The sequence below is a fragment of the Chamaea fasciata genome, unplaced genomic scaffold, assembly GCF_029207755.1.
Source record: "Chamaea fasciata isolate MVZ Bird 193981 ecotype frontalis unplaced genomic scaffold, bChaFas1.0.hap1 SCAF_10, whole genome shotgun sequence".
NCBI lineage: Eukaryota > Metazoa > Chordata > Aves > Passeriformes > Sylviidae > Chamaea > Chamaea fasciata.
In genome coordinates this window covers 27075840-27102930 of record NW_027094095.1, presented here as the reverse complement: position 1 = coordinate 27102930, position 27091 = coordinate 27075840, and the positions used below count along the sequence as shown (strand labels likewise).

Here is a 27091-nt window from a genome sequence, read left to right as displayed (position 1 = left end):
TTACTGCAATTTGTTCTCAGAAAGTCTCAAATCTTGTTTAAAAAATGCAAGAATTGTGATTATATGAACAAATAAAGTCAGCATCCTATACAAGGCCAAACATAAGTAATAATCCATGTAACCTTTAAGGCTTTCCACATTATCTCTTGGGTGTAAAAATTTTGAAAGCCTAACTACATAAAGAGTCCTTACATCTTGAAATTGCCCACGTTTTTTGGCAGAATGTGAATGAGATGATTCTTTGAGGAGCTGGACTCAATGAGTTTTTGGGTCCCCTCCAAATCGAGATACTCTATAGTTCTGTGCTATCAGCAATATGGAAATACCTGCCTTTGAGTGTAAAAGCTTTGTGGGCTTTCTTTCGAAAGAATGCAATGTCATCTCACTGCTCGTATTTAAGACTTGCACCAATTATTAGAATAACTTTAAAAGGAGTCACCTTCCATACGGAAATGCAAAAGGAAGAGAAATAGCAAGTGTGGTGCCTCACTGCTGCACACAAAGGCAAACCCAGCCTGACAGGAGAGTGCTGAGCGTTCTTTACTTCTCTGGAAATAACAGATGCTTCACTGTCTGTTCATTTTAGAAAATAATCCATTCAGCTCATAAATCAGGGGCTGAAATGTATTTAGAATAGTGGTAACAAAATCAGTCCCCTGCCATGAGGTCACTCTTCGGTGAGTCACCATCGAATCTCAGAGACGTCACCCTGCTCTTCCCAACAGGTAATTATTGCAAACAGGAAAGGGGACCAGTGGAATTGTAATTATCACAGTTGGTGTATATATTGAGGAGATTTTAAACTTATTTTGGAGCTACCAAAGTGTATGAACTAAGATCACTAACCAAGTAGCATTGATAGTGACGTGCTAGAAGCATAACTGACTCTTTTTTCAAGTGTTTTTTACTTCATTATTCCCCAGTCACTGTAGCTCAAGATGAGTTTGATTGTGGAGAACAGCTGATTCCCTGAATTTCTGACATTTAAGCCAACTGAGAGCCACAAGAACATGAGTTTATAACTGGCTGCTAGAGATTTAATACACAAAAAAAGCCAAATATTTATAGATGCTAAGCACTTGGTCCTTCCAACACATCTCTATAGCTATTGAAGGTATACAATATTATTTGTTTGTTAATTTAGGACTTATGTTCATATTATACTGTATATTTGAAGACCAGCCTCCATGTAGGATGTAATTTCATTCACTTGTTAATTAAGTAACAAATATTTGCCTAGTATTATCAACTCTGCTAAATGAGAGGAAAATAAGACAACAGACTGATTAATTCATATGTTTTTGTATCAGAAAGGAGACATTTTCAATGCAAGAAGCCAAGTCCAACACTGAGAGTACCCAGTCTGAACACTGCACGATGCAGAAATCTGCAGCAGGTTTTTCATATGCAGTGCTTTAATGTGTACAAAATGCTCTTGGAAGGAAGAAATTAATTAGGTGTGTCGTTGACAAAGAATTGTCTCCAACAAGAGGTTGAGACTATTGCTTTCTTGGAAGGACCAGGCACATTTCAGACTAGTACACAGTATTTTGGACAAGGATTCTTCAGGAGGATTTTCAATAAATATTGAAGTGCTTAGAAATGTTTTTTTGCAGCATATAAAATAGACAAGTACTCGCAGTAAGATTGGGAAGCAAAGGAGACTCAAGTAATTTTCGTTCATTGATCTTGTCATTGGCAGCTGTTACTGAGCCTCTGTACCTGGTACAGAACGTAAGGAAGAGCACATCTTGGGAAAGACTCCTGAGAGGTTTTCTTCAGAGAGATTTTCAGAGATTCAGTTGCCCTTGATCTTGGGAAGTGGAGTGGTTTTTCTAGCAGAAGCACAGGAGGCTGAGCCTCATCTTGAGTTTCACAGCACAAAAGTATGGCCAGAGCTTTCTTTGAGACCCAAGTCAGAATGACTCCACCAAGTAAGCAGAATTCATCATTCTAAAATCTAATTAGTTAAACTACCAGCCCTGGCACCAAACTAGAATGATCCTCTTCCATCCAGGGCTCCCTTTCAACACATTGGCAACATAAGCATCCTAAATATCTCCTTTATCCTTTGTTGTCCTGCTGTTGATAGAAAGTGAGAAAGTACTCTCTAATCGTGAACAAAAGCAGAAAAAGTAAATAAAATTGGACCATTGAACCCCTTTTCCTCCTTTTGTCTATTGTGTTTTGACCTACTACCAGATGCTTTAAGAATACTTTTCAATAGGTACTTTGTAGAGTGGGCTATCATCCTTTAATTGTGTCAGAAGTAGACATCAGGGAAAGAATCAAAAGAAATGGTCAGAGTTGAAAGGCTAGAAAAGCAATGAACTTTAAATTGACAGGTAAAATTCACAGAGAACTATGTCACACACAGATTAAATATTCACAGGGCAGAAAATTTTCCCAGTAGATGACAGAGGATTATACATCACTTGCCATAGCTGCAGTAATTCAGGTTTTTATTAGAGCTTGATAACAAAAATATGCCTCTGCACTAAAATCTTCCTCTGTCATTGAAATAATTTACCCTGAACTTTCCATCTGTACATACAATGACACCTTTTCACTGCATATCACTTCCCACCTAAAACTTGGGAAAAGTTTGTCCCTTATCAGGTGGCTGTCTATTGATGTTCTCTTACCTTCTTAAATCTTAAAAAGAAATCTGGTTTACACCCTTTCTTTTATTTAAATTATTAAAATTATGCTGATTACATGTTAACTGCATGAATTATTCATATGATATTATTTTTAAGTCAGTTCTTGGAAATGTTTTGCTTTTCTGAAATTGTTTCAATGAACTCTTTGTTCCCAGTTTCTTAATAGCTTGACAGACACATTTACTGAGCATGCAGTTAACAACTAGAAATGGTGTCTTGCAATTCCCAGTATTCAATAAAACCAAGTGATTCATATAATCAGAGAGAGACTTGATATTGCAATTTTTACACAATGATATGTTCCTGTTGACTTCAGTATAGCTAAAGGCAGAATAGATTGGTAGCCTCTGAATCTAGCAAGACTTTTTCCAAAGAATTGTCAATATTTTTCACCAAACTGTTCCCTAAGCTGAAACTTGTAGACAAATATTTTGACAAAATTCACAAAATAAATTTTCTAAGTTTTAAAATCATCAAAGCTTTTTATTTTGGCATTTAGGTTCTATTTCTTGGTTTGAAATTATTTTCATTTTTAATATTTTATTTATAAAGTTTGAAAACATGAATATCAGCTTTGAAATCTTCCTCATCATTTGTATCCAGCTAAATGTTTCAGCTTAACCAAACTGACGGTTTAGGGGTTACTTTTGCTTGAAAACTTAAAATATTGTGCCTGGATTTGGAAGAGGAGATTTCAAATATAAAATGCTTATATGCCAGAAAAACATTTCCCTACATATCTCTAGTGGTTAGTGGTCTCTCCAGAGGACAGGAAAACACCAGTAATAAACAATACCTTGAATATAGAAATAATGACAAATCAGAATAAGTAACTTTAACTAAGGATTGGAGAAGCTGATTTATAATTTAAACAGTGAATTCAGCAAGCTCTTTACTTGCAAGGAACAGTTTGGCTATTGTGCCCTTTTCCAAAGGATGGATAAACAATCTGTGGGTTATGGATATTTTCCTTGCCAGCTGTTCTTTATTTATCATTGTCAGATTTCCTTGCTTGATAAAGAAAAATAGAATGGTTCATCCTATAATTCAGATGAAAGCACTAATTGTGATGAAACAGCAATGCCTTTGGGGCAAGGGGGACAAAAAAACTCCAGAGGACTGTTTTATATAATACAATAACAGCTTTCTTACTGCATCTTTCACTGAAGAAAGCTAAAACTACAGCTCCCTGAAGCTGGAATATCTGTAATTTCTGTATGATGGGGAAGTGTTCCACAGAACTGCAATTACAGATCAGGCATTACCAAGTTTGTTCTCCACAAAATTGTGCTTCAGTTTTTTCTGTTGTTCTAGAATACTGTCATTTGTTTTTACTCTCACAGTTCCATCAATTAGTGCTCGGGGAAGAATCTCTCCCTGACTAGGTAGATGCTGTTAGTTCTGCTTGAGTGGGGGAAAAGAATCTCCATCAGCAGAGTCACCTTGAAAACTTTCATGTCTGTGCTTACCTTCGAGAATACAAGTCTGCTCATTCAAAACACAATGATCCTTCAATCGTTCTTGTTCCTGGGAGTATGTTTAGAAGATCTTGTTGAGCAGGTATTGTGAAGGGCTTTGAGATAAAACAGCCCATCTTACCTCTCAGGCAGCTGGACCGATGGCTTGGGTCAGGTTTTCTAGGCTAAGGATGGAAAGTTACTTGGGGCTGCCTTCAGCTGCTGTGCAGGGCCAGTTGGAAAAGGGCAGCCACTGCCACTAGAAAAGCCTCCACTGTTGTCTATGCCAGGGTGCTCAGAGTTGGCATAAAAGATGTTTTGTTGTTTTTTATCCTATATGTTGGGCATCACTGTGTTTGGGAGCTGCCTAGGCAGGTGAATTTGCGGTGTAGCACCAGATCACAGACCAGCTTTGAGATGATGTTTGGTACAGCTCAGTGATTTCCTTCTGCTCTGTGTATGTCTCTGCTATGGAGCTTTAATATGGTTAAGAGTTAGTCCTCAAATTTGGTGCTTTCAGTATCTCATCTGTCAAAAGGTTTGTAAACTCATCTGTGCTTTGTTAGTGATGCTTTTACTGCAGGATCTGTTAATTGCCACAGAGAATACCTGATTTCTCTGCTTACTTGACTCTTTCTGTGAATGAGTCAGAAATAAGCCTGTTAAATTACATCTGTGCCTATGAGTAGATGAGTATAGATTTATCTGTGCATAGAATATATTTGGTTGAGTCAATAACCAAAAGTAGCATAAAATTTGTTTGCTTAACCAAAGAGATGTCCAGTCTTCTGAAAATCATGACTAACATCAGCAATTCCTTGAATGAGATGCTATTGTGTTTGAAAGGATAAATTGAGTACCATCCAGCACAGAGAAATTGTATCTGGTTTGCCACTGAAGTTTCTGACTAAAATCACAATAGAAACTCAAGTGAAACATTCCCAGCATTTATCTAAAACAGGAGACGTGACTGTCAGGATAACTAGGATATTTGGCTTTGTTCTATTTATAATGCCAAAAAAGGACATTTAAACCCCTGTCTATTTCTTCATTCAAATGCTCTATTTCAATGTAGCATATTCCATTTCAAAACAGAGCTTTGGTTTCATGTAGGTCTGATTATTACAATCTTTATAAGACAAAGTTTCAAAAGATCAAAAGTGCTCTAATTATAAACCTACATTTAGGCTTTAAAATTATTTCTTTTCCCTGTGGCATGCCAGAGGGAGTGCGTGGCTGCATACAATCCTGTCTGGGTGCTTAGTTTAATGTTCAAATCAACAGGCCAAGACTTCACACCTGTAAAGGTGCAAACTGTAGGAGATCAAGTCTTAGATGATCAAAGTAACCTCTCTTTATACATCCATGTGCTCATCTGTTAATACACACTACTATTTTCTCTGCAAAGCAGATAAGTGGCAAGGAAAATTGTCTCGTGCTATAAATTCAGAGCTGGTTTACAGTTTTCAGAGCTTGCTGTAGGGAAGATCTCTGTCAGATTAAAACAGTGCTGGAATTCACAAGGCAAAAAAAGTAATTTCTGATCTCTGCATGCTCTCTCTATAGTCTCAACAGTCAAATTCAACTCAGTGTAATTTGATTTGCAATTTTTCTAAGCAGGAAGTCATGAAGTACTTACAGTGTGACCAGATATGTATTAATCTACTATTGGGAATATTTACTTTTACTCCAGAACTTTGATTAAAAGGCCAAAGCATTTGTTCTACAAACTGATTTAGTGCAACAAAGGATGGAACCTATGCCATGCCTAATTTAATAATGAAAATGTAGCTGTTAAGTTCAGAGAAAGTAGTTATGTGCTTAAAATCATATGGCTGTTCAAACATGTTGTTTTTTAAGGTTTGCATACGTAATACTTACCTTAGTTCTCTTCAAATGGCCAAACTTGTAAGAACACCAATTCTAACAGCATCGATCTGGAGTTATTCTTAGCACTTGGGCATCTGCTCAGACTTCAGAGTGCAGGAATTCTTCACTTACACTAAAATAATAACACTAACAATTGCAGCCTCGTTGTTCCTTGAGAGAAGCCCTTTGAAAATCTTGTCAGGAAGAACACTTTATCTCAACAAAAACATAATGCTCAGGTTCCCTGCTCTTAACTCCAGGATGCTTTAGGAAGAATCTAGTCTTGTCCAATTGCAGCATTGTTGACAAGTGAAAGTTTTTTTGCACCTTGTAATGCTTTTAAAAGCAGCACAAACAATATTTGGCCATGTAGGACAAAACCTTCCCAACTGATCCTTGCCATTGTAACTCTTCAGACTTGTAGAACTTGTCTAATAGAGAAGATTGTTTCTATGTAAATCCAGAGTTCTGTTCGAAGGTGGACACACAGAATTGAAATAGAAAAGGCTTGAACTATTTTTCATAGCCTGGTTTGGTCTCATCCAGGCTTTAGGTATAAAATAGAAACAAACATTTTAACGTGAAATTTTTAAGCCCAGCAGCACTTGCTAACAGTGTGCTGGGGCACTGCATTAGCCTCAAAGGACAGAGAAAAGAGAAACAGTCTGTGGAGTAATAAAGACCTCCTTTTCTAGGAGCTGGATTCTCTGTCCCTGCACAGTATCAGCTGGGCCTGATTTTCCTTCTTTGTGATATCCTTAGCAATCACTGTCTTAGAGTGATCCGTGTAAGAATAGACTAAATGACTGAATCAAGCATAAAGTTCACTGCTCTCACCATCAGAGGAGGAAAATACAGATATTCACTGCCACAAGCACCAATTTCCTGCACTCTTATGTTAGGTTACAGTTCAAGTGAGAAGTAGCTGATAGAGCTTGGAATGTACTCATTAGTATCAATGTTCAGACTTGAACATTTCCATGCTGCTTTTGTCCCAAAGATTATTTGGCTGCAAACTGTCTTTTCATTTCCTTCTCATTTCTTTCTTTTTACTTGATTTCTCCTTTTACTTTTGTTCTTCTATTACTCCTTCCTTTTATTCTCTCTTCCACCCCCTCTTTTTTTTTTTTTTTCCACTAAAACTTAAAAACACTTGCTCTCAGCTTCTTTCAGGCAATTTGAGATTGTTTTGTGCAGTATAATCTCTGCCCTTCCTGTTCTTCCTGCAAGTCCTAACGTACCTGGAGTTCTTAATTCCATGGAGAACTCCACAGAACAAGCCCAGTCAGTATTCTTCTTTCCCCTCTTGTTCTGTGAGCCAGGCATTGCCGTAACATTTGCCTTCGATTTCGACAAGAGCCTGTTTGGATGCTGAAGAGCTCTAATGGCAGTGAGGAGTTGGAAAAAGTCTTTACCATGGTCAGGTCATTTATCAAGGTTTATTTGTACACATGAGCCCTGACAACTATATGGACAAACATTGTGCTACTTGAAAGCATCAGAAAGCACAAAAAAGGCTTTCACTCATCAGTAATACTGCAGTTGGGCAATGCTAGATTCTTCTTAAGGCATCCTGAGGGTAACAGGATGGGAACATTGGGTTTTTGTTGAGGTAAAAAGAGTTCTTCTGACACGATTTTCAAAGGGTCTCTGTCAAGGAACAATGAGGCTGCCAATGTTAGTGTTATAATTTTAGCATGAGCTAAGGACTTCTGAAATCTGAGCAGATGCCTGACTGCCACAGTTGAAAAAGATTCCACTAAGCATTTGTAACGCTAATGTGATATTAAACTATATAACATTATGCAAGAATTAAATATTTGAAAAATTATTTCCATGGAAAAAATAATTTGATTGTCTGATGTTTGTCTGTACATGCAGCAAAACTGGATAGCGTTATAAAGTGAAAAATGAATTTAACATCATTTTAAATGAGGGGAGAGTAATTCTAAGGCAAAATGCTAGTAGAAGAAAGAAACAGTCATTTCATGTAGACTCTGGTCCTACAGATGTTCAAATGACTATTTAAATATCATCTGATAATCTTGGTGAAAAAAAATGCAGAAATTCTCATGGCTTCTGGAAAATTTTTACAGGGCTTTTGTCTTCATATTTCTTTCATTTAAGCTTTATAGATGTGTTTTCCCCATGCCCTTGTAAACTTTCTAGACTGATGAAATTAGCTATGTTTGGCTGGGTAATTGGAACATGCAAATTCTGCCTGGTCTGAAGATATCTGTTTTGGCCCTTTTCCTAGCACATGCCTTAAGTCAATAATGCACTTTTTGCTGTTTATTTTATTCAGTTTCAAACCAAAATATGACAATATATTTGTAGGTATCAGGAAATTCCAGCTAGGACATTCTCATTATTCTGATCTTTCTTCCTACACGAACTGACTTCCTTTTAGTGTTCCAACAACAAATAATTGAATTGGGGAAGAAACAATTGCTAAAGATTTCTTCTTTCCTAGAAAATTCGAACTGAGTTTGGTCAGAGAAAAATATTATATTGCTTTGACCATGTTAACTTGCTGGTTTCTACATTGTTAGATGGCGAATGGAGATTCAACTGGTCATAATTTCCTTTCCCCATATTCTCTCTTTTGGAATGTAAAAAGACAAAGTCCAGCCCTAATTCTCAATTAAGATGCAACTGGCATGCTGGGACTTTTGAAAGTCATAATTCATCTTTCTTCTTTAGGATGATTTTCCTTACAAGTTCTGTAACATGGGGTCTTATTTCTTCAACAGACACAGTAGAGTCCCACACCTTTACTACTTTCCCATTGGGGTCCACCAGGTATTTCCAGAAGTTCCAGGTTGGTTCTTCTCCTGTAGAATCTACAAGGATTTAAAAAAAAAAAAAAAAAGAAAGAAAAAAGAAAGAAAAAAAAAAGGTTATATATTAGAAAACCACAAACCACATTAGCCAATTCCTGACATTTCTTCATGTCAATTTGATGATTAACCTCACAGAGAAAGAAGGAATGTAAAATTAAGAGGAAGTTCAGACTGAATAAGATTAATTTTCTGACAGCTGTAACTAGACAGTAGTCCCTTGGAGACTAATGGAAACAGGGAAGCTTGAGCCCAGAGAAAGCACAATATTCAGCATTGAAGTGTGTGAGGGCATGTGTGTCTGGGGCTGTGCCATAGAGATACACCTGATACAGCTGAACACTGATAGGAAAATGGAATTTGGCATGACAATATAGCTGTACCAGGACTGATTACTTGCTTATCCAGAATTTTCCCACCAAAAGCACCCAGTACCATGTGCTTTAGAAGATTGTTTCAAGAAATGCTACATGAAGAATTAACAAAGTAATTGTTGCTGGTTTCCACCTAATCCTTATCTACTAGTTTTCCTCTTCCTGATCACATACACTTTTCCATGAGTCACACTCTTACCCTTTACTCTTCTGCAATGTGACTGACAAATTTTCCAAGACTTTCAAATAGACCAGGAACCTCATCCCCCTAAAGGCGCAAGTACAGACGTTACAGACAAATTAGCATCTTTTTTTCCACTGATTATATACTGGGCAAACCTCAGAAGGAATCAGAAGTTATTTCAATGTATCATCAAGACACAGCCAGACCTACACCTTTAACTATGTTGTCATTGTGCTGAATAGAGACACAGCCTCTCCCCGCGGGCAGGTGAGCAGGGAAACACAAGTTTTGCAAGTTTCCTGGGACATGTCTGCAGGAACAACTCTCCTGGGCAAAACAGAGATGGAAGGATGTGAGGAGGATTACAGGGAAGTTTGGCTAGCGGAGTGATTCATTCCAGACACCTGGAAGGAGATGAGCTTGAAGTAGTCAAAAATAATATCTACAGTCCTTTAAATTCAGTGGGATTTGGGAGAACACTGTGGTGCTGGAGAGAAAAAGCAGGGATATGGTCCGTGCAGAATGCAGCTCAGGTGATACTGTGTCACACTGGGCTTTCCTATATTTCATTGCTGAAAGACATTTCCTTCACATTGGGTGAAGACATTTTAATACAGCATTTAAATGGTATTTGGAGCACTTGTTCAGTGCAAGAAAAGCAGTGCCTTGATAAGGAATATCCTGCCTTGCTGGCTGGTAAGAACCAGCAAAACCGCTTCAGGTGTCAGTGCTGGCCATAAAGCAGATTGGAACTGGAGGAACTGCACAGTATGGCTGTTCCAGTGCTTGGGGAGGAATGAGGAAGGGATTATTCAAGGACATTGTCTAGTGCCTGGTTTCACTTTTTGATTGTTGAAGTAAATTATGAGGTGATTTGCTTCTACTGCCCCTACAGCTCTTGAGATGAATCTTACGAATCCAACCTGCAGCACTTATGTCACAGGAGGAGCACTCAGGAGGCTGCAAAGTGTCAGAAGCAAGATCAGGGTGCTGTATGCACAGAGTATTTCAAGGCCTGTATTCCACATATAAATGTATTGGACCAGCTTTTACAGGACATCTGCTATTGATGTGTCTTCACCTCTGGAGATCTTTTTGGAAGATAAGACAAAGGTGGCAGAGAGAAATCCTGCCTTGCGCAGGAGGGACTACATGACTTCTGACCTCTTCGAGCCTGACAACTCTGTGAGCACAATCAGAGATCTCTTTTTTCTGTTGGATGGGATTTTGTGTCAGAGGACTTTTATGCAGGAGACACAACCCTCCAGCATCCCAGGTTACTCACCAATTAAGTACTTGAAGGCAGGAATTGCACCGGCTCCACTGACTGCGATTTTGCTGAACATGGGGAAGGAGGCACTGTAAGTCTTTCGTGCAAAGCTCTCAATTTCTTTGTTGGTGTCTGGTTCTTGCTGCCCAAACTGATTGCAGGGGAATGCCAGCACATTGAAATGGTATGGGCCCAGGTCTCTCTGCAGCTGCTGTAGGGCCTTGTAGTGGCTGTCTGTGTACCCACACTCACTTGCAACATTGACAACTAGAGAAACCTGAAGAACAAGAGAGCACATTTAAAAATATGTTGCACATGTCAGTTTTCCAACAGGTAGGCTGACATGCAGACTATTGAAATAAAAAAAAGTATGTCTAGGGAACTGTGACTGAGCACGTATTTGAAACTACGTTGAGCTCTGTTCACAAAAGGAAGATTTAATTTTTTTTTATGTATTCCTCTTTGGCAAGCATTAAGATAATCAACCAACTGCTAAGCAATCTTAATCTTCAATTTACTGAGAATCTGTGTTTTTCCATACTGCCTTTTGGATAGTTTCTAAGCATAATTAAGAATTGACCATCCAGCTAAGATATACCACGTTGCATGAAAGAAACTTGCAAATCAATGTAATTTTTGTTGTTTATTTATCCGTTGTGAAGCATCTACTCTGCAGCGTGTTTCCTTGCTCAAAATTTAATGCCCTTGCAGAAATGGCTGATCCATTTATCATTGCTAGTGTAGATGTCTTGACCTGGAAGTTAACAGAAGAAATTACAGGACTTGGGATTGGTCTGTGCAGTGTGGGCTGTAAAAGTTCCCATCACTTCTAGAGTAAATTTACTGAGTTGTGACAAAATGGCAACAGTTTTTGCACAAGGGTTTACTGCCTCAATTAGAGATTCCAAGAAGTGAAGGCTGCCCACTACCCTTTGCAGTCATTCCTGCACTGGATCACGTTCGGTGCTGTGTGTGTTGTGTCAGTCAGATATGAGCAGCAGGCACGTGTCTGCCAGCACAGACCCAGCTGGGAGGAAGCTGTCACACACAGGTGAGCACTACAGAACAACAGAATTTGTTGGGGGTATCAAGTGACCTAACCCCAAACTAACACATATTACAGTTTCTCAAAGCCTTGAGGAATTTTTCCTTGGTTTTTGAGATATTTTATCCTTAAATAACTTTTAGAATTTTAGACTTACAGTTTTGTTGTTCTCACAAATTTTGTGTGAGTTGCCGCTCATTCTACATAAATTAAGTCCATTCTAATACTTTCATACAAAAGTATTTAAGGAAATAGCATGTGTGAAATGAATTATATTTAGCAAAAAAAAAAAAAAAAAAAAAAAAAAGAAAAAAAAGAAAAAGAAAGAAAAAAAAAAGGCTACATGTGCATAGTGTTTTTAAAGCCAGAAAATTAAGTGGCGTATAAAGGTACATTTCTAGGTAATATATGGGATCATAAAATGAAATGTGTAGAAGGGGTAAGAATGAGTAAAGAAAAAGCTAAGGGGATGTTGGTATTTGTAATTTCTTACATTAAACATTAGCACTTATTTTGTGTATTTTCTACTTTGTATAACTGTATGGCTATTCATAGAACCATAGAATATCCTGACTTGGAAGGACCCACGAGGATCATCAAAGTCCAGCTACTGAATTTAAAGTGGATTTGGAGTGATACTGTTTTCCCTGGAAGACAGGAAATCTTTCAAAACTCAGGTTGGTGTAATCTTCTTTGTGGTGCAGTGTGTCAACAGGATACAATCTAAACAACCCCTGTACACTTGTATATGAACTATGACCTGCAGCCATCTCACCTCCAAACCATCACTTTCATTCAGACACACTTACAAGTTCTGTCTGAAATTTTAAATTCAGTCTCCTAAAACATCCAAGGTTATGGCATATGATTAATTTTTTTTTTTTTTCAGAGAAGAGGTAATAATTTTATGATGCATTCCTGTTGCAGACTCTCAGCATTTGAAATAGAATTTTTATGTTGGATGTAAAAAATAGCTATTGGCAGTTCTGTTCTTTTCACATAATCTGATTTATAAAACATAGTGATAACTGTAGCTTAGTATGAACTAAAGATAAATTGTATCCCTAAGAGCTGTAGTCACATGTAGTTCTTCCATATGAAATTTTAGAAGCTTTTTAAAATACAGTTTAAGCCTTGGAATTTCCATGATGCAGAAGTATTCTTACACCTTACTGAATTCACCTCTATTGTTTCCTTCTCTCAAATAGAAGGGTAATGTAAGAATTTGGCATTGGAGGATTGGGGGAAACAAGGTTGTGTAGGCATTGTGTTCATATTAAAACAGATATGAAAGATGAATTGCCAGTGAAAACAATCAAGCTTTTACAACCTTTACTTGATTTTAAGTAAAAAGAAGGCTTGAAAGAATTCACTCAAAAAACCCCAACTATTTTAATTTACAGTCATTTAAAACCAGTGGTTACTTGGCATGGCGGTGAAAGGCTTGAGAGCTCACAGTGACAACAGTGCAAACTACCAAACATATTCCCCCAAAACAAATGGAAGCTACACTCAGCATTTCTTGGGATGGCAGACACATTATGCTTCTCTTTTCTCCTTAGAAAAATGCGTTCTCTGTAACTGAATTCTCCATTACTGAATTCCATAATTTAATAGTGCAAACCTCTTAAAAGTATAATTAACATATATATTGAAAACTTGTGTGATCTATTAGTATTTCTCAATGAATGTTTAAAATGATTCTTTAAAAATCTTTCCTGAGTTATATTTTCAGATGTCTGGTATTAGAAGTGATTTCATGTGCTGATTTTTTTGGTCTGTATTTTTTTTAATAAATAACAGTCACTCATTTTGCTCTCATGTAGAGGCTGTACTTTGACTTCTTACAACTATTAATGATTTAAATTAAGTTCAACATGCCTGACTTTAGGCTCTGACAGTGCAAGTCAAGCACACCACCTAGTGTGCAGTGCAAACAGTTCAATGGACCTCACAAAAAATTATTTCATTTCAGCTGAATTCTTTATCAGCTGTTGTCTGGCCTCTTAAAACTCTCATTCCCTTTGCATTCATGGTAGTGAATACATGCACTCTGGTAGTGAACTCAATTATTTAACAGTGCAAAAACTCTTCTTGCTGTACTTAATGTTCACACCAGAGTGCCCCCTTTAGGGAAAAATCCTGGGACAGATTTAGGAATCTGTCTCAGCTTCAAGTAATCCTTTGCGGATCTGTCAGCAGAGACAGCAGATACTTGGGTTTTTAGACACAGAAATTCTCAATTGGCATTAATTCTTAAAGTGACTGATGGAAGAACCTGCCACAAGTGTCAGATGCCACCAACTCACTGAGCTGTCACCTTCATGGAACAAGCAGCAATATTTGTGCAGCAATTCAGTGGCTGTGCATTTATCCACACTCAGCAATGCCACATTCTCAGATTGCAGCAAGCCTGAGTCCAAAGTGCCTAGCAATACTTTCAATAATAATATTTAATTATAAATAATAATTCAATTGTTATAGTGCCTAACGCTTTTCCACGATTATAGTACCTATGGTTCAAGATTTCCAAAGGCACTGCACTGGCACTGCTTAATTCCACCCCAGCACACTGTACTTAGCTGGGTGGTGGATTGGTACCATTACATTAAGACAGGCACAAACACAGCAGGGAACAGTTGATGTTTGGGAGTTCTGACTCCCAGACAGGTACTATTTTTGGTAAGAATACTGCCTCTTACAGCATAGCAGATACAGATCATATAATAAAAGATAAGATTATTGAATTAGATTAAACAGAAAACTAATTTTGTTTGGATCCTCTTGATTCTTGTCCAACCATAATCACTGTCCTTCATTTTTAATATAGACGAGTGATGGGTCAACACTTTATGATAGCGTGGAAAAACCACAGAAGGATGGCCACCACAGCACAGTGAGCCAGACAGTTTTTTGATCTATTTCAGTTGTGGAACTCTTTTCTCAGTGGTAATAGTGCTTCCTTTCTTTACTATATAACAGAGGGTAATTGTGGTTCATATCAAGATACACTCGAATAGAAAGTGAATTAATATCAGTCTTTTTTTTTCTTACTATGAAAAAATTGTTTCAATGATGTGAATAGACACAAATTTATAATAATAATGATTTATTGAAGAATGATCCTGTCAGTCATGAATTGCACTGATTGTTTATACTTTGCACGCCTCTTGTGGTTTTAGAATTAGCAGACTATTAATTTTTTTTAGAGTCTGGAAGCCTTTGCATTTTTTCAGTTCCTAGTAAGTTTCTTGACTACCAATTAAGTAGTTATTTAAATAAATTAGCTGAGTGACTGAATTGAAGAAAATGTCTTCTCTACATCTGCCAGAAAGCTTAAGGCTGGTAAGAGCTGTTTTAGCAATTAACAGACTATTGTTCCAGGAGCTAACTAGTGACTCACTTTCCTTAAAACACCACCAGCACACACATAGCACTTTAATAATATTTGCTTTCTTTTAATAGCTTTAAAATATTATGATAAACCTACTCCTTAACATTACTTATCTAACTGCAGATTTAAGCAAGTTTATTTTAAGAAATAAATGGGAGTTTTAATTAACCTTTTTCTATCTTGATACTGAGTTCTGACAACATAATGACAGAAAGGGATGTGTTTTATTGCTGTAATTTTCTTTTAAATGGTGCACGTACATTAGCAAAGAGCAGGTAGCCTGAACATTAATAGGATCTCCGAATGCAAATCTATCTTTTATTCCACACAGAAGCTGAATGTCACTTTTTTGGAATAAACCGTTCCATGTGGCCTAGCAGAGAGGGAATACCATTCATCAATGTTATTATCTTTCCCAGATACAGCTCTAGAGCTCCCCTTCATGAAACCAGCCATACCTCAAGGATAGCCTGGAACCACAGCACTGGGATACAGCACACACCCTGAACCTGCCTGCTCATGAGATTCCAGATCAGGCTCTGCAGCTTGTTCCAGAGGGCATGAACACTCCCAGCCTCCGCTGAGTGCCTGCAAGGACTTCTTCCAAGTTGCCCCTTAACTCCTTTCCTTGTGGATTCTGGCCCTGAGATGGAGGTGGTATTTGCTTATACAGATTAGCAGATGATGTGCAGACAAAACATGCCCCAGTATAACAGGATTTATTGACAGAGCCTTTGGAAGGAGCTCATTAAAAAACCACAAATATTGCTCAATATTAAACAGCTTCCATGTTTTTCTCCAACATAGATATTTGAGTGGGCATGGGACCAGTTCTGCTGTATCTCAGTTGTGAATGGAGGTGGATGAGGACTTTGACCAGATAGGATTTAGACCTCTCATTTGGTCCAAATCCACCAGTATCCCTTTCTGCTGAGCTCAAGAAAATGTGCATCTCCCTATATAGCTTCTCTGCCTTCCTGCCAATGTTTTAGTGACCTGCTGCTACGGACCAGTGAGCTCAGACATCTGAGGAGGGGAAAAAGGAAGATGTAAATACAAAGCTGGAGAAAAAGGGTGAAAACAAGAAGTGGTGCTGCCATTTTGGGCAGCAGCAGCAAGTCTATTGGACTGCCTGACTGCACCACAGATATGTCACTTGAGTGCTAAAAGTGGCACTTGTGGGATTTATGTTGATTTTAGCTTCTATAATTTGTGAAAGAGACTATAAGAACTTATATTATTAAGCATAATGAGTGTGCTAAGTTCTCTTTTCACTCTTCCATAGGTACTGACCATCTTTTCTAGATGATTAAACCTCTGATAAAATAAAATTAAATCAGATTATAGTCAAGAACGTTGTTTTAAAATGGTATGAAATGAAATCTCTGCCTAGAAATACTTAATGTAATATGTAAATACAATTTAGAAGACATCATAAAAGCATATGTACCTACGTGCTCTTCATCATATTGCTGTCACACCAAAAAGCCAGAGAGGAATTTGCATGATGTTACAATTTCACTATACTCTGATACTTTGTAATGTCTCATGTTTTTACTAACTACGGTGAAATGTTAACTCCATTAGCCACAGAACATATCCCTTCTTCTTTTTTTTTTCTTTTCTTTTCTTTTTTTAATGTAGATCACTAAAAAGGAATGGGATTTAGGTAAAAATAACACACAAGAAGTCATGCAGTTAAAAGGCAGAAATAAACTCCAAAAGTAAGTTACACAAAGACACAAACTTCCTGAGCTTCCAATGGAACAGGCAGAATCCAGAGCAGTCCATCCTGCGGCAAGAACGGCAGGAGGGCAGCATTCCCCGCCTGCCACGTCTACAGGCGGCCGCAGCAGGAGAAGACGCGGACACACACGGGGGTTAGACTGCAAACGCTTTATTGAAGAGGAGCCGGTGTTAGCCAGACGTGTTCGCTAAAGGGCAGAGTCACAGAGTGGGCAGCCCAGGGGCACACGCGTGTGCACCGAGGCTCCGAGCACTCTCCCCCGCGCTCGCTCCGCGGACATGCAAGGGCTGCCTGTCAGCGAGCCCGGGCGGCAGCCGCCCCTCCCCGCCGCACTTACCGAGCCCCTGTACTTCTCCAGAGACACAAGCTTGCCCCTGATGTTTACGACTTTAAAAGTGTAAAAATCAGGCTCCTTCTGCAGCGTAGCGGAAAAGGCTAAGAGCAGGAGCGCTGCAATTACGAGGAGCATGGCTAGAGGGATGAGGAGGACTTTGGGGAAGGAGGAGGCAGGCTGGTGCTCCACACTGCCCTCCGGGTCCAGCATGCTGCACGGCCGCCGCGCTCTGCCCGGCCCCGGCCCGGCCGCGCTGCCGCAAACGCCTCGCTGCTGCAAACGGGCCTTTTGCGGCACCCGGAGCTCTGCCCGCGCAGGGATGGCTCCCCGGAGCATGCACACGCTCGGAAACCCAGCGCTTCGTGGTGCACTGAATGGTTATGGGTTTAAAGCACTAGTTGGCTCAGTCTGCGGGATGCCAGCCACAGAATCGCAGAATATTCTGGGTTGGAAGGCACCCGCAAGGATCGTTGAGTCCAACTCTTAAGTGAATAGCCCATACAAGAATCAAAACGATGACCTCGGTGTTAGTAAAGATCCTGCTTTAACTATGTCGTTGTGATTTTTTTATGGATTTGCAAAGGCTCCCTTTTTTTGGTGTACTAACTACAGCGTGTGGTGACTACGGTGTAATGTCAAAGGACAGCAGTGGCTTGGTTGCTACTGGTTACTGAGGCGAGTGTTCCGAACAAGAGTCACAGCACAGAGTCAGCAAAACCAGAATCACCAACACGCCACATACATAAAACAGCCACATCAGCCAGGCCTGCAGGAAATTCAGCTCTGCATGCACCTGGCTGGTGAGAAGTGGCCAGACCACGGGTGTGTGTGAGATGGGAGAAACCACACTACCGGAGGGTTTTCAAGCAAGAGCGAGCCATAAAGCATCAGGAACTGAGTTTGGTATCAAAGTGTTCAGACATTCAGAGCCAAAACATTGCCTCAGTGCGCTGATGTCATTCTTGGGTCGTCTGCAAAAAAATGCCATTTCTAGTTTGCTACTATGCCTGCTGGAAGAAAAGGATTTGTACTTAAAAAGTAACAACAATAGAAAGCTTTTGATGGTCATTGATTTCTTCTTGGACCAAGAAACTGGTCAGCCATGGACAGCTAGGATTCTGATAGTTCTTGGCAAAGAAAAAGAAAATGCAGTAATTTACAGAAAACAATTAAGTGGCTCCAAGGCATATTGGAAATTTGTCTTTTGAACAGCAAATTACATTTTGTAATCTCACTTTGTGTTTGATTTTTTTTAAAAAACTGAATTTTGGTAGATCTTTGACATTTTGATTAAATTTGCTAAGGTAATTCAAGCATGACTGGCATTACTGTAAGGGAAGAAGCCATATATAACTAGTTGAAAAACTTACTTACAGTTTTTAAGCATTTCAGATTTTTCACATTTTTTATGTATTTCAGTTTAAGTAGACAACCAACATCAAGAAATAATGTAATATGCTACGGAAATATATGGATGGATGGATGGAGAATCTTCTGTCATGCTGTCTACAGGAAAGATATACTGTGATGAGAATGCGAAGTTCTTTGCAGATAAGTGCTATTTTCCTGGATACTTTCCTGGCTGTAGTATTGATGTATCATACTATTGGTAGTGTTGACCAAGATGAAACTCAAGTATGATTTCCTCATTTTACAAGTAAATTATTTAAGAAGCTTTATAGTTTCTTCAGACACAGCTGGAGAAAGAGAACAGGGCTTTATTATGGTATATCAATTTTAAAATATTTCTAAAACCTAGTAAATTGTTAATCTTAAAAAATAATCCCATCGATGATCAGCATAAGCATTTTTTGTCAGAAAATTGAAAACAAATCTACAACACATTTACATTTTTGAGGAATAATACATTAGTTTCTTGGGTATGGAACTAAAAATGAGGCATCATACTGCAACATAAGCAGAAAATTTTGCTCTAGAAAGGGACTTTATAAAATCTACTTCCTACAGCTTGATGATTGTCATCTCTGATTTCCAGATAAAATTTAGTGGCTTTCAGAGTCATATTTTCTGCTACAAATTGAGCTCAGATATGAAAGTTTTTGATCACTGGCACTGAATTGGGAATTCTTTAAGGAATGGCCCACTGGCAGTAGAACTCTGCTTCCTCATTTAGTGCCATGTTTCTATATTGCTCCCTGCAATAAAACATTCTTTAACATCAGCAAAGAAGGAGACTTTGTTCCCGAACACAGAGAAAGAGACTATGTCAAAGACTGTTGGCTTTATACTGGTGCAAGTTTTCAGAGCCAAACTGCGTTACCAGTTCATATTAAAGTCTATCCAACTATTTGAAGGAAATATGCCAGTCAGGTTTGCAAACTGGCGTGTGTTTGCTCACTAGCATGTCTCAATGTTGATCTAGGAGGACTGTATCCAGCAGCAAGTAGAATCTAGTTACTTCTGTAATTTACTCTTTGGCCTACTAAACCTAATAAAAATCTTTGTCAAATAGATCGGAATAGGCTGAAACCACCACCCAGTTAACCTCAGCTGCCCTCACAGCAGCACTGCTGTTTCTGTCACTTCTGCCCTGGACTGGCCCACGTCCCTAAAGGTGAGTCCCATGAGCAATACCCTGAACTACCCAGGTCTAATTTCCTAATTTTGTAAAGTGTGAACTTCAAGTGAACCAAAAAAAAAAAAACAAACCAAAAAAACCACCCCCCCCAAAAACCCAGCCAAAAACCAGGTTACATCTAAGGATTGTGCTGACTTCACAAATGTTCAGAAGTATGCCTTGTCAGTATTTATAGAATCCTGTATTACAGATTTTGCAACTTTTGTTTGCCTACACAGATTCCCTGAGGTAGTGTTTCCAGCACTACTATTCATATTACTTTTAATAGTTTCCTTTGAAACCCCTTCGTAGTTCAACACTAATCTTTTACGTGCCTTGTTTTCCTGGAAAGGCCTCCTTAGCCTGGGCTAGGAAGTGCCAACAACACAACATTTCACTGCCAGAAAGGGGTAGTACTGGATCACAGAGGGATTTGCCTCAGACAAGCACTTGCCAGTGCCTTTAGGTCACCGTCCAGCACTGCCAAGAGCCGGCAGGCTGGCTCTTCTCCGCCGAGACCTGCGGATCTGCCAGCAGACACGCTGGCCAAGCCGCTGTCCCTGCCTGCTGCCGGGGCCAGCTTCATAGCCAAGGTCAGGGAGCCGGGAGTCATTTCCCCAGGTCCCCGGAGGACACCTGCCCTTCTCCACCGAGCACAGGAGGAGAAGCCCGGGGGAAGCGGGGATCGATGCCCGGGCCCCAGCGAACCCTCACCTGCTCCACAGGGCCCGGGCAGCAGATGCCCCAGCGCTCTCCTGACAGGAGGGTGTAGCGAGCAGGGGCCGGCCCCTTCTGCCGTGCCCGCTGGGAGAGGATCAGAGGAAATGGTTCTGTGCTGAACCATTCAAAGAGAGATTCAGATTAGATCCTAAGAAAGAAATTGCTCCGCGTTAGGGGGGTCAGGCGTTGAATAGGCTGCCTTATGGAGGCAGTCACCATCCCCGGAGGTGTTTAGGAGGCGCCTGGACCCGGCGCTGGGCGCTGTGGTTTGAGTGGCTGCGGGGATACACCGGCGGGGTGCGCGGTTGGACTGGGTGATCTTAAAGGTCTTTTCCAACCTTGCTGACTCTATGCGTAACAAGAGGCCGAGGAAGAGAAACAAGGGCGAAAACTACGATGGCTGTTGGGGGGGTAATTAAGGAAAAAAACCCCGCTGCTTATCCCCTCATCTCCGCTTGCCGCTGTGGCACTAGGGGAGGGAGGCCCTGAAGGCGGGGGGAGACGGGGAGGGGGACGCGTCGTCCCCTCAGCAAGGGGGAGGCTCCGAGGCACGGGGGGCTCCCCGGCAGGGCCGGGGCGGTGCGGGCACCGTGCCCGGCTCGCTCCCCGCCGCCGCCGCCGCCCCGCAGCGCCGCCGCCCTCGGGGCGCTCCCGCCCGCCTTCGCCCCACAATGCACCGCGCCGCTGACATGGCGGCCGGGGCGGACTGAGCCGCTGCCGTCGGGGCCTGCAGCAGCCGCAGCCGGGCATGGCGGGGGCGCCGCGCCGGCTCCGCTAGCGCCGCACACAGGTACCGGGGGCTCCCCGCGGCCGGGGGCGGCGGCCCGGGGGGAGGCGGGCTCGGGGGGTCCTGTCCGCGCCGGCGCCCCCCGCCCCAGCCCTGCCCCGCCTCGACGGCCCGCCGCGGCCTCGGGCCCCGCGCCCGGGCGGGGGGAAGCGCCGGGGGCCGCGGGGCGGGGGCCGCCCCAAGGTCAGCGGGGGACCGGGGCCGCCCCCGGGGGCGCATCCGGCCCGCAGCCGCTGCGTGCGGTTTGTCGTTCGCACGCCCTGTGGAATTAAATAATGCCGGGGGGAGAGACCACCGCAGTTGGCGAGTCCCGCGGGGAAATGCCCCGTGTGCGGGAGACGTGCCCGCTCCGCCGTGAGAGGTTCTCCTTGCCGTGAATTACCGTCTGCCGGGAGTGACACCCAGGCATCCCTTCGCCGACGTCGTCGTGTTTCTTTTGTTGGCTTATTTTGTATACAAATACAGCTGAACGACTTTGCTGCTTTGGCAATATGTTGCAATTTGCCAGTTGGCTGAATGTGTCATGTTACCTGAGGCCCTCCTGGCTTTTAAGGTTGGTTCTCGGTATATCAAAGGAGGATGAGCTTGTAACACACAGAGAAACAATATAATCGGATTTAAGCTAAGGTAGAGATTAGTACATTAAAATGATAGTTGGATCTAAGTATGGATCTAAAATTTTTTTTATATCCGTGCCACCTCCGTGTCACTTGGCGTCCTGAGTACTATGCCCTGGATTCAGGGGTCGTTGCATTTGCTTGAAAATAGAGGATACATGTTGTTTATGGTTTTGACTTTGCTCCCGGTTTCAGTGGTTGCTTTTTGGATAGTCTGACCCCAGGTAGTTATGACATAATTATTTCCGTGACAAGAAAAGTAAGCCAGCCATGGAACTATGACTTAATTACAGTACCTGGCAGAAGGTGCTATATTAGGAGTAAGAGGTCTCTTTTACAAATAACCAATTTTGCAATGAGCTTTTTTTAATCATTTTTCTACTTAACTTTAGTGAAAACCTTCATAAAATTAATTTTGTGATAAAATTACTTTTTCCCAGAACATATATTGGGATATGTTCCCAGAAGATAGACACAGAGGGATCAGAAAGTTCTTCCTGTGTTCTGTTCTTGCACAGAGGACAGCTGGGACTTTCAAACCTCAGCTTGCAGTGGTAAAGAAACTGCTGGATGCTGGGTGCCACGGGACACCTGCAACAGTGCAGGGCATTTATCCACTTCTTCCTCTGAAGGGAATTGTTGCAGTGGGGAGAAGGAAAGGGAGGCAGGATTTCCCTGTGTTGTACTTGAAAGCAAGATATTCCTGAGGTGCTCTCTTAACTGTCTTGTGGATCTGCTTGTCAGTCATGGTTCAGGATTTTTATATTCATGTTGATACCATAAAGCAGTTAGAGTGTCTGAGAGTATATTCTGTGTTTAAGTTGGAATCCTGGCTTTTTAAACTTTACAAAGCACTTCTACTAAATTAAGTTTTATTTTTTTTTCACTATCTTAGTGAAATAATGCAATACTGGTACTGACTTGTACTGAGAACTCACAGAAAGAAAGATCCTGCAATTTGATTAGTGGATTAATTTGCACAATGGAAGGAATCCAGTGGAAGTTAACATTTCTGGTGCTTTTGGCACATTAAGACTATTTTGTGTATTGCTTGATAAATTGTTTAACTTAGAAGTACAAAAGACCTAAATTCTGTAACAATGCACACAAATTTAATTTTTACTCTTTTTTAAAATTTATTTCCACAGAAATGCGTGCATACAGGCATGTATATGCATACTGTATCCTTGGTTTGTAAGTTTGGTTCTAAGGTTTCAGCAAGTCTTTGGAAAAAAACCCGGTTTATCAGATGTTTTTAGATTTTATTTTCATTCCTGTTGATGCATGAAATCCTACTGCCAGGAAGAAGTAACGTTCAGATTTTAGTTTTTGGTGTCAGCAAAGCTTGACACGGGAGTCTGGAGTCAGTTTTGTGTTACAAACGATTGTGACTCAGTCCACTGAGTGCGGCTGTGTTCTTGACAGCTTTCCTGAAGTCGTGATTTTCAGCATGTTTCTTTCAGCAGGGAAGGTGCTGGATGCTGGTGAACAGGCATGAGGATACGGGTAGAAGATCTGTTTGCTTTTGCTGTGGTTTGTGAACTGCTTTGCAGCTGGTGTGAAGCAGTTCAAAGAGCATCCCTTCCTCAAGGATTCCAGTTTGGGTGAAGGGCCCACTGTTGCTTAAATACATGATTCAGATAAGCTTCTATGCCACAATACACACTGCTGTATTGTCATTCAGCATAGCACTGAGCATAAGTGGAGGTTAAGATCAAGGTGAAAAAATTGGTTTCAGTGTGTGGCTGCCATTTAAACCAGTTTTGTGATCGTGTGAGACCTCTGGAAACCTCTGAAAGGCTCTAAACCAGTGCTGTATTGTGCTTTCCCGGCCTCCTCATGGATACTTGGACTGATGTTGTGTTTGTTTTTGAAGTTAGAGCTCCCTTGTGTCAGTTCCTGCTCTGCTCTCAGCATGAATGGTGCAGCATACGGGGAGATTTGGGGCAGGTGCTGCCCCTGTTCCAGCCTTCAGGGTTTGCTGCAGTTGGGTCTGAGATGGAAAGGACTTGCAGTAAAATGCAGCATCAGAATCAAAATGTACAAAAGCGTGAGGAGCCTTTACGAAATAGGAAGGGGAGACTGTTGTAGCACAGCTGGTGTGTCTGGGAGAGGATGGCTTTCCCGAGCTTGGCACGGGAGGCAGCAGTAGTAGTAGGGTCAGAAAGAGGTAGTTCTTGGTATTGGATGAGGTTAGTTTTTCTCACCTCCTCAGTGAGTCATACAGTGCTGTAGAAAAAACAGTGAGTCAATGCAGAGTAATCTGTAACAAGCAGATCCCTTATGGATCTCCCATCCAGCATATTTTGCACACTTCATAGTTTAATTGTAAGATATTTGCACCTGTGTGTGTTACTAAGTTTTGTATCAGCCAAAGCCTTTCTTGTTACTTCATTTATTCAGCAATACTTTTGTAAATTGGATACCATCCTGTTACCATGTTATATATAGTTTACCTATGTATATATACACTGTTATCTAATGATGATTCCTTAGAGTTTTCAATCTTCCGCATTTTAAATACAGCATCAGAGCTTCCTATCTTCACTGAGCCCAGAGTGCCAGTTTTGTTGCATCCTTGATTTGCGTGTTAAAGTTTATATGCACTGTGCTGACTTCCTTCTGGGTAGATTTTGGCAGTATTGCACTCACTAGGATAAATTCTATAGCCTGTAGTAAGAGGGAGTTCTGGAACACTATGCAGCACTTACGTTTGTTACTAAGAATACCGATGGGTTTAGTGCTGGTGGAGTCTGAAGCGCTTTAGTGGCCAGTAATCTCTGGTAGTTTTAGTTTTAAGTACTTTGGAAATGCATCAGGCATGGGTAGTAGTTTGTACTAAGTTATGTCTAGTTCATCATAAACCAAACAAAAATGTGTGATAATTTTTTTAAAACTATTGACAAAGAACATGGGAGAGGTTTGAATGATTTGTTCTCAGACAGAAAAATGGGCCTAAGGCTGTAAACAGTCAGAAAAGACACCCCAGCACATTAGGGGTGTGTGTAGATGTCACCTGTGCTGCCCTCTGAGCAGAGTGCAGAAGACAACCTTTCCTATTTTTCCTGGCTGTGGCTGTAACCTTTGTTTGCAGAATTTCCTTTTATTTTTGTTCACCTGGGCTGTATTGGTAATGAGGTGAGGGGGGCACTGAGGTTAATCACCCCACTTACTGTTGGAAGGCTGGCTGGGAGATTTGAGCTTAAGAACAATCATAATAGGAGAGATAAAAGCAGGTCTTGGATAAAATGCAAGTCTCCCTATCTCAAAGGAGGGAATGCTTTATAGAAAGAGTGATAACACTTATGTTTGTAGTACTTTCTGTGTTTATATTTCATCTAGTACTCCCCGGGGAAACAAAACTTACAAGCCTGTTCTCTTTCCCTTTAGTTGCCTTTCTACACTCCAGTCCCTACTTTTGGACATTTCAGCCAACTGAGACCATATTTTAGAACATACTCGAAGTAATGTCAAAGGGTCATTGAGTTTCTGCTTGTTTTCTGGAACAATTATACCTCAGCAGAGGAGAGGTCTCTGCTGAGGGGGAAGCAGGAGGAAGTTCCATTTCCTTGCAGGGAGTAGCTACAAACCAGACAGGGCTCCAGCAGGTCTGCCCTGCTTGCCCAAGGGGCTGGGATGTGACAGAGGAGCACAGAATGAACACGTAGGAAACCAGGTAGAGTCAGTTCTGCCGCTAATGAAATGATTTTAAAAAAGCTTTGCGAAAGAGCAACTCAGAAGGCAAGAGCTCCCAGTTTAACTTGGCCTTCATCTTTGAAGAGGCCCTGTTATGTCAAAGTCTGACCCAAAATGTATGTGTTCGAGGGACTTGAATACAGTGGAACAACTTGAGAAGAAGAAGTGGTAGAAGAGGTAGAAATATCTTCCTGAAAGTTTTTTGGTGGTTTTCTTTTTCCCCCCCCCCCGTTTGGAAGGAAGCCTTACTCTGATTCTTTGCAATTCAAATGCAGAGTTTTCTAATGCTAGTCTGCAAGGTGGAGGAAACAAAAGAAACTGGCAGAAATGAAAGTGAAACATTCTTGTTTCTTCATTTTGTGAGCCTAAAATGAATTCTAACCAAAGCTGATCTTAAACATTTTTAATTTGGTTGCTGTAGATATGTAGAGCTTTTTTTATACTTTTCTGGAGTTTAAAGTCAGGTGGTATCTTGTCTGACCTCAAGCTGTTGTATTTCAGCCAGTTTATTTTTCTTAAAAGAGCCAAGAGCTGAACTAGATCTCAGAGGAGTGACTGGCACTGTAGACTCAGAACGCAGGGGAAACTGAGTCCCTTGTAATACTGGGATATTGAATAAATGAAATATGCTGAAATGGTTTCAGCAGGTTAATCATACCCCACTTTGCACACGCAGGCAAAATGCTCTGGTTTTGTTGCCAGCCTGGCTGGAAGAAAATTCTTCTTTGATTCCAGGTCTGGCAATTTGGTATGAGCCTGAGCTTGTGAATAAGACGTGCCATCCAGGTTTCTACAAAGATGCCACCTCAGCACTGATTCACTCCACTCCAGTGCTTTGTTTCCAACCAAGTTGTTTTTTTTTTGAGGCACTCCTTTCCCTCTCCCCATTTCCCTCTCTCCCTCTGTCATATGTAGATAGCTGATATCTGACTGAGGATGATCTTCTTGAGTCTGCCCTGGGTTCAGGGGAGGTCTCTTTTTGTTTCTCATACTAAGTTTTATTAGTTGGTTTATTTTGCAGTTTGTTGTGAGATGGTAATTTGGTTACTACTGAATATGTTGCAGCAGTTTAGATTATTTTTTGTTTGCTAAATCATTTCAGTATTAAAGAGCAAAAGGAAAGAACAAGAAATTCTAGAGTTCAGCAACATTATTATTGCACTTGCATTTCAGATTCTGCATTTCATTGTGGAACTCCTGACTTTTTTTTCATACAGAGTATTCTTGTCATATGAAATGTCGTGACCTCTCTTTATTCATATTTCTTAGGAATAAAGACTGTATCTGTTTGTTAATATTGTCTACTTACATTTGATTACATTCTTGATATGTAACACTATCACAGTACTCAGTTCATTAGCTGGGTTCTAGTTTTTACTAGCGGTTTCTTTAGTTACTTTTTCCCATCCCATTTGTACATTTGATTAAAGATTATATATTCTCTTTGAATACATAATTGTTTATTTAATTGAATGGATGAGATCAATAATTTGAATAATTTTTGCAGATCTTTTTA

At 40.7% G+C, this 27091-nt stretch overlaps 2 protein-coding genes across 5 annotated transcripts in view; one reads left to right on the top strand and one right to left on the bottom strand.

Moving 5' to 3' along the window:
• Positions 1-7027: 7027 nt before the first annotated feature.
• Positions 7028-17387, bottom strand: GPX7 (glutathione peroxidase 7). The gene is made up of 3 exons (XM_066192830.1): positions 17181-17387; positions 10673-10934; positions 7028-8832 (listed from the first exon to the last, which is right to left on the bottom strand). Exons 1-3 carry the CDS (start codon positions 17385-17387, stop codon positions 8669-8671), a joined length of 633 nt encoding a protein of 210 aa, XP_066048927.1. The 3' UTR covers positions 7028-8668.
• A 3777-nt stretch (positions 17388-21164) lies between these two features.
• Positions 21165-27091, top strand: part of TUT4 (terminal uridylyl transferase 4) — a 44488-nt gene continuing 38561 nt past the window's right edge. For all 4 annotated transcript variants that reach the window (XM_066192827.1, XM_066192826.1, XM_066192828.1 and 1 more), the window contains exon 1: positions 21165-21265. The gene's annotated coding sequence lies outside the window, so the exon portion shown is untranslated. The remainder of the gene's footprint in view (positions 21266-27091) is intronic.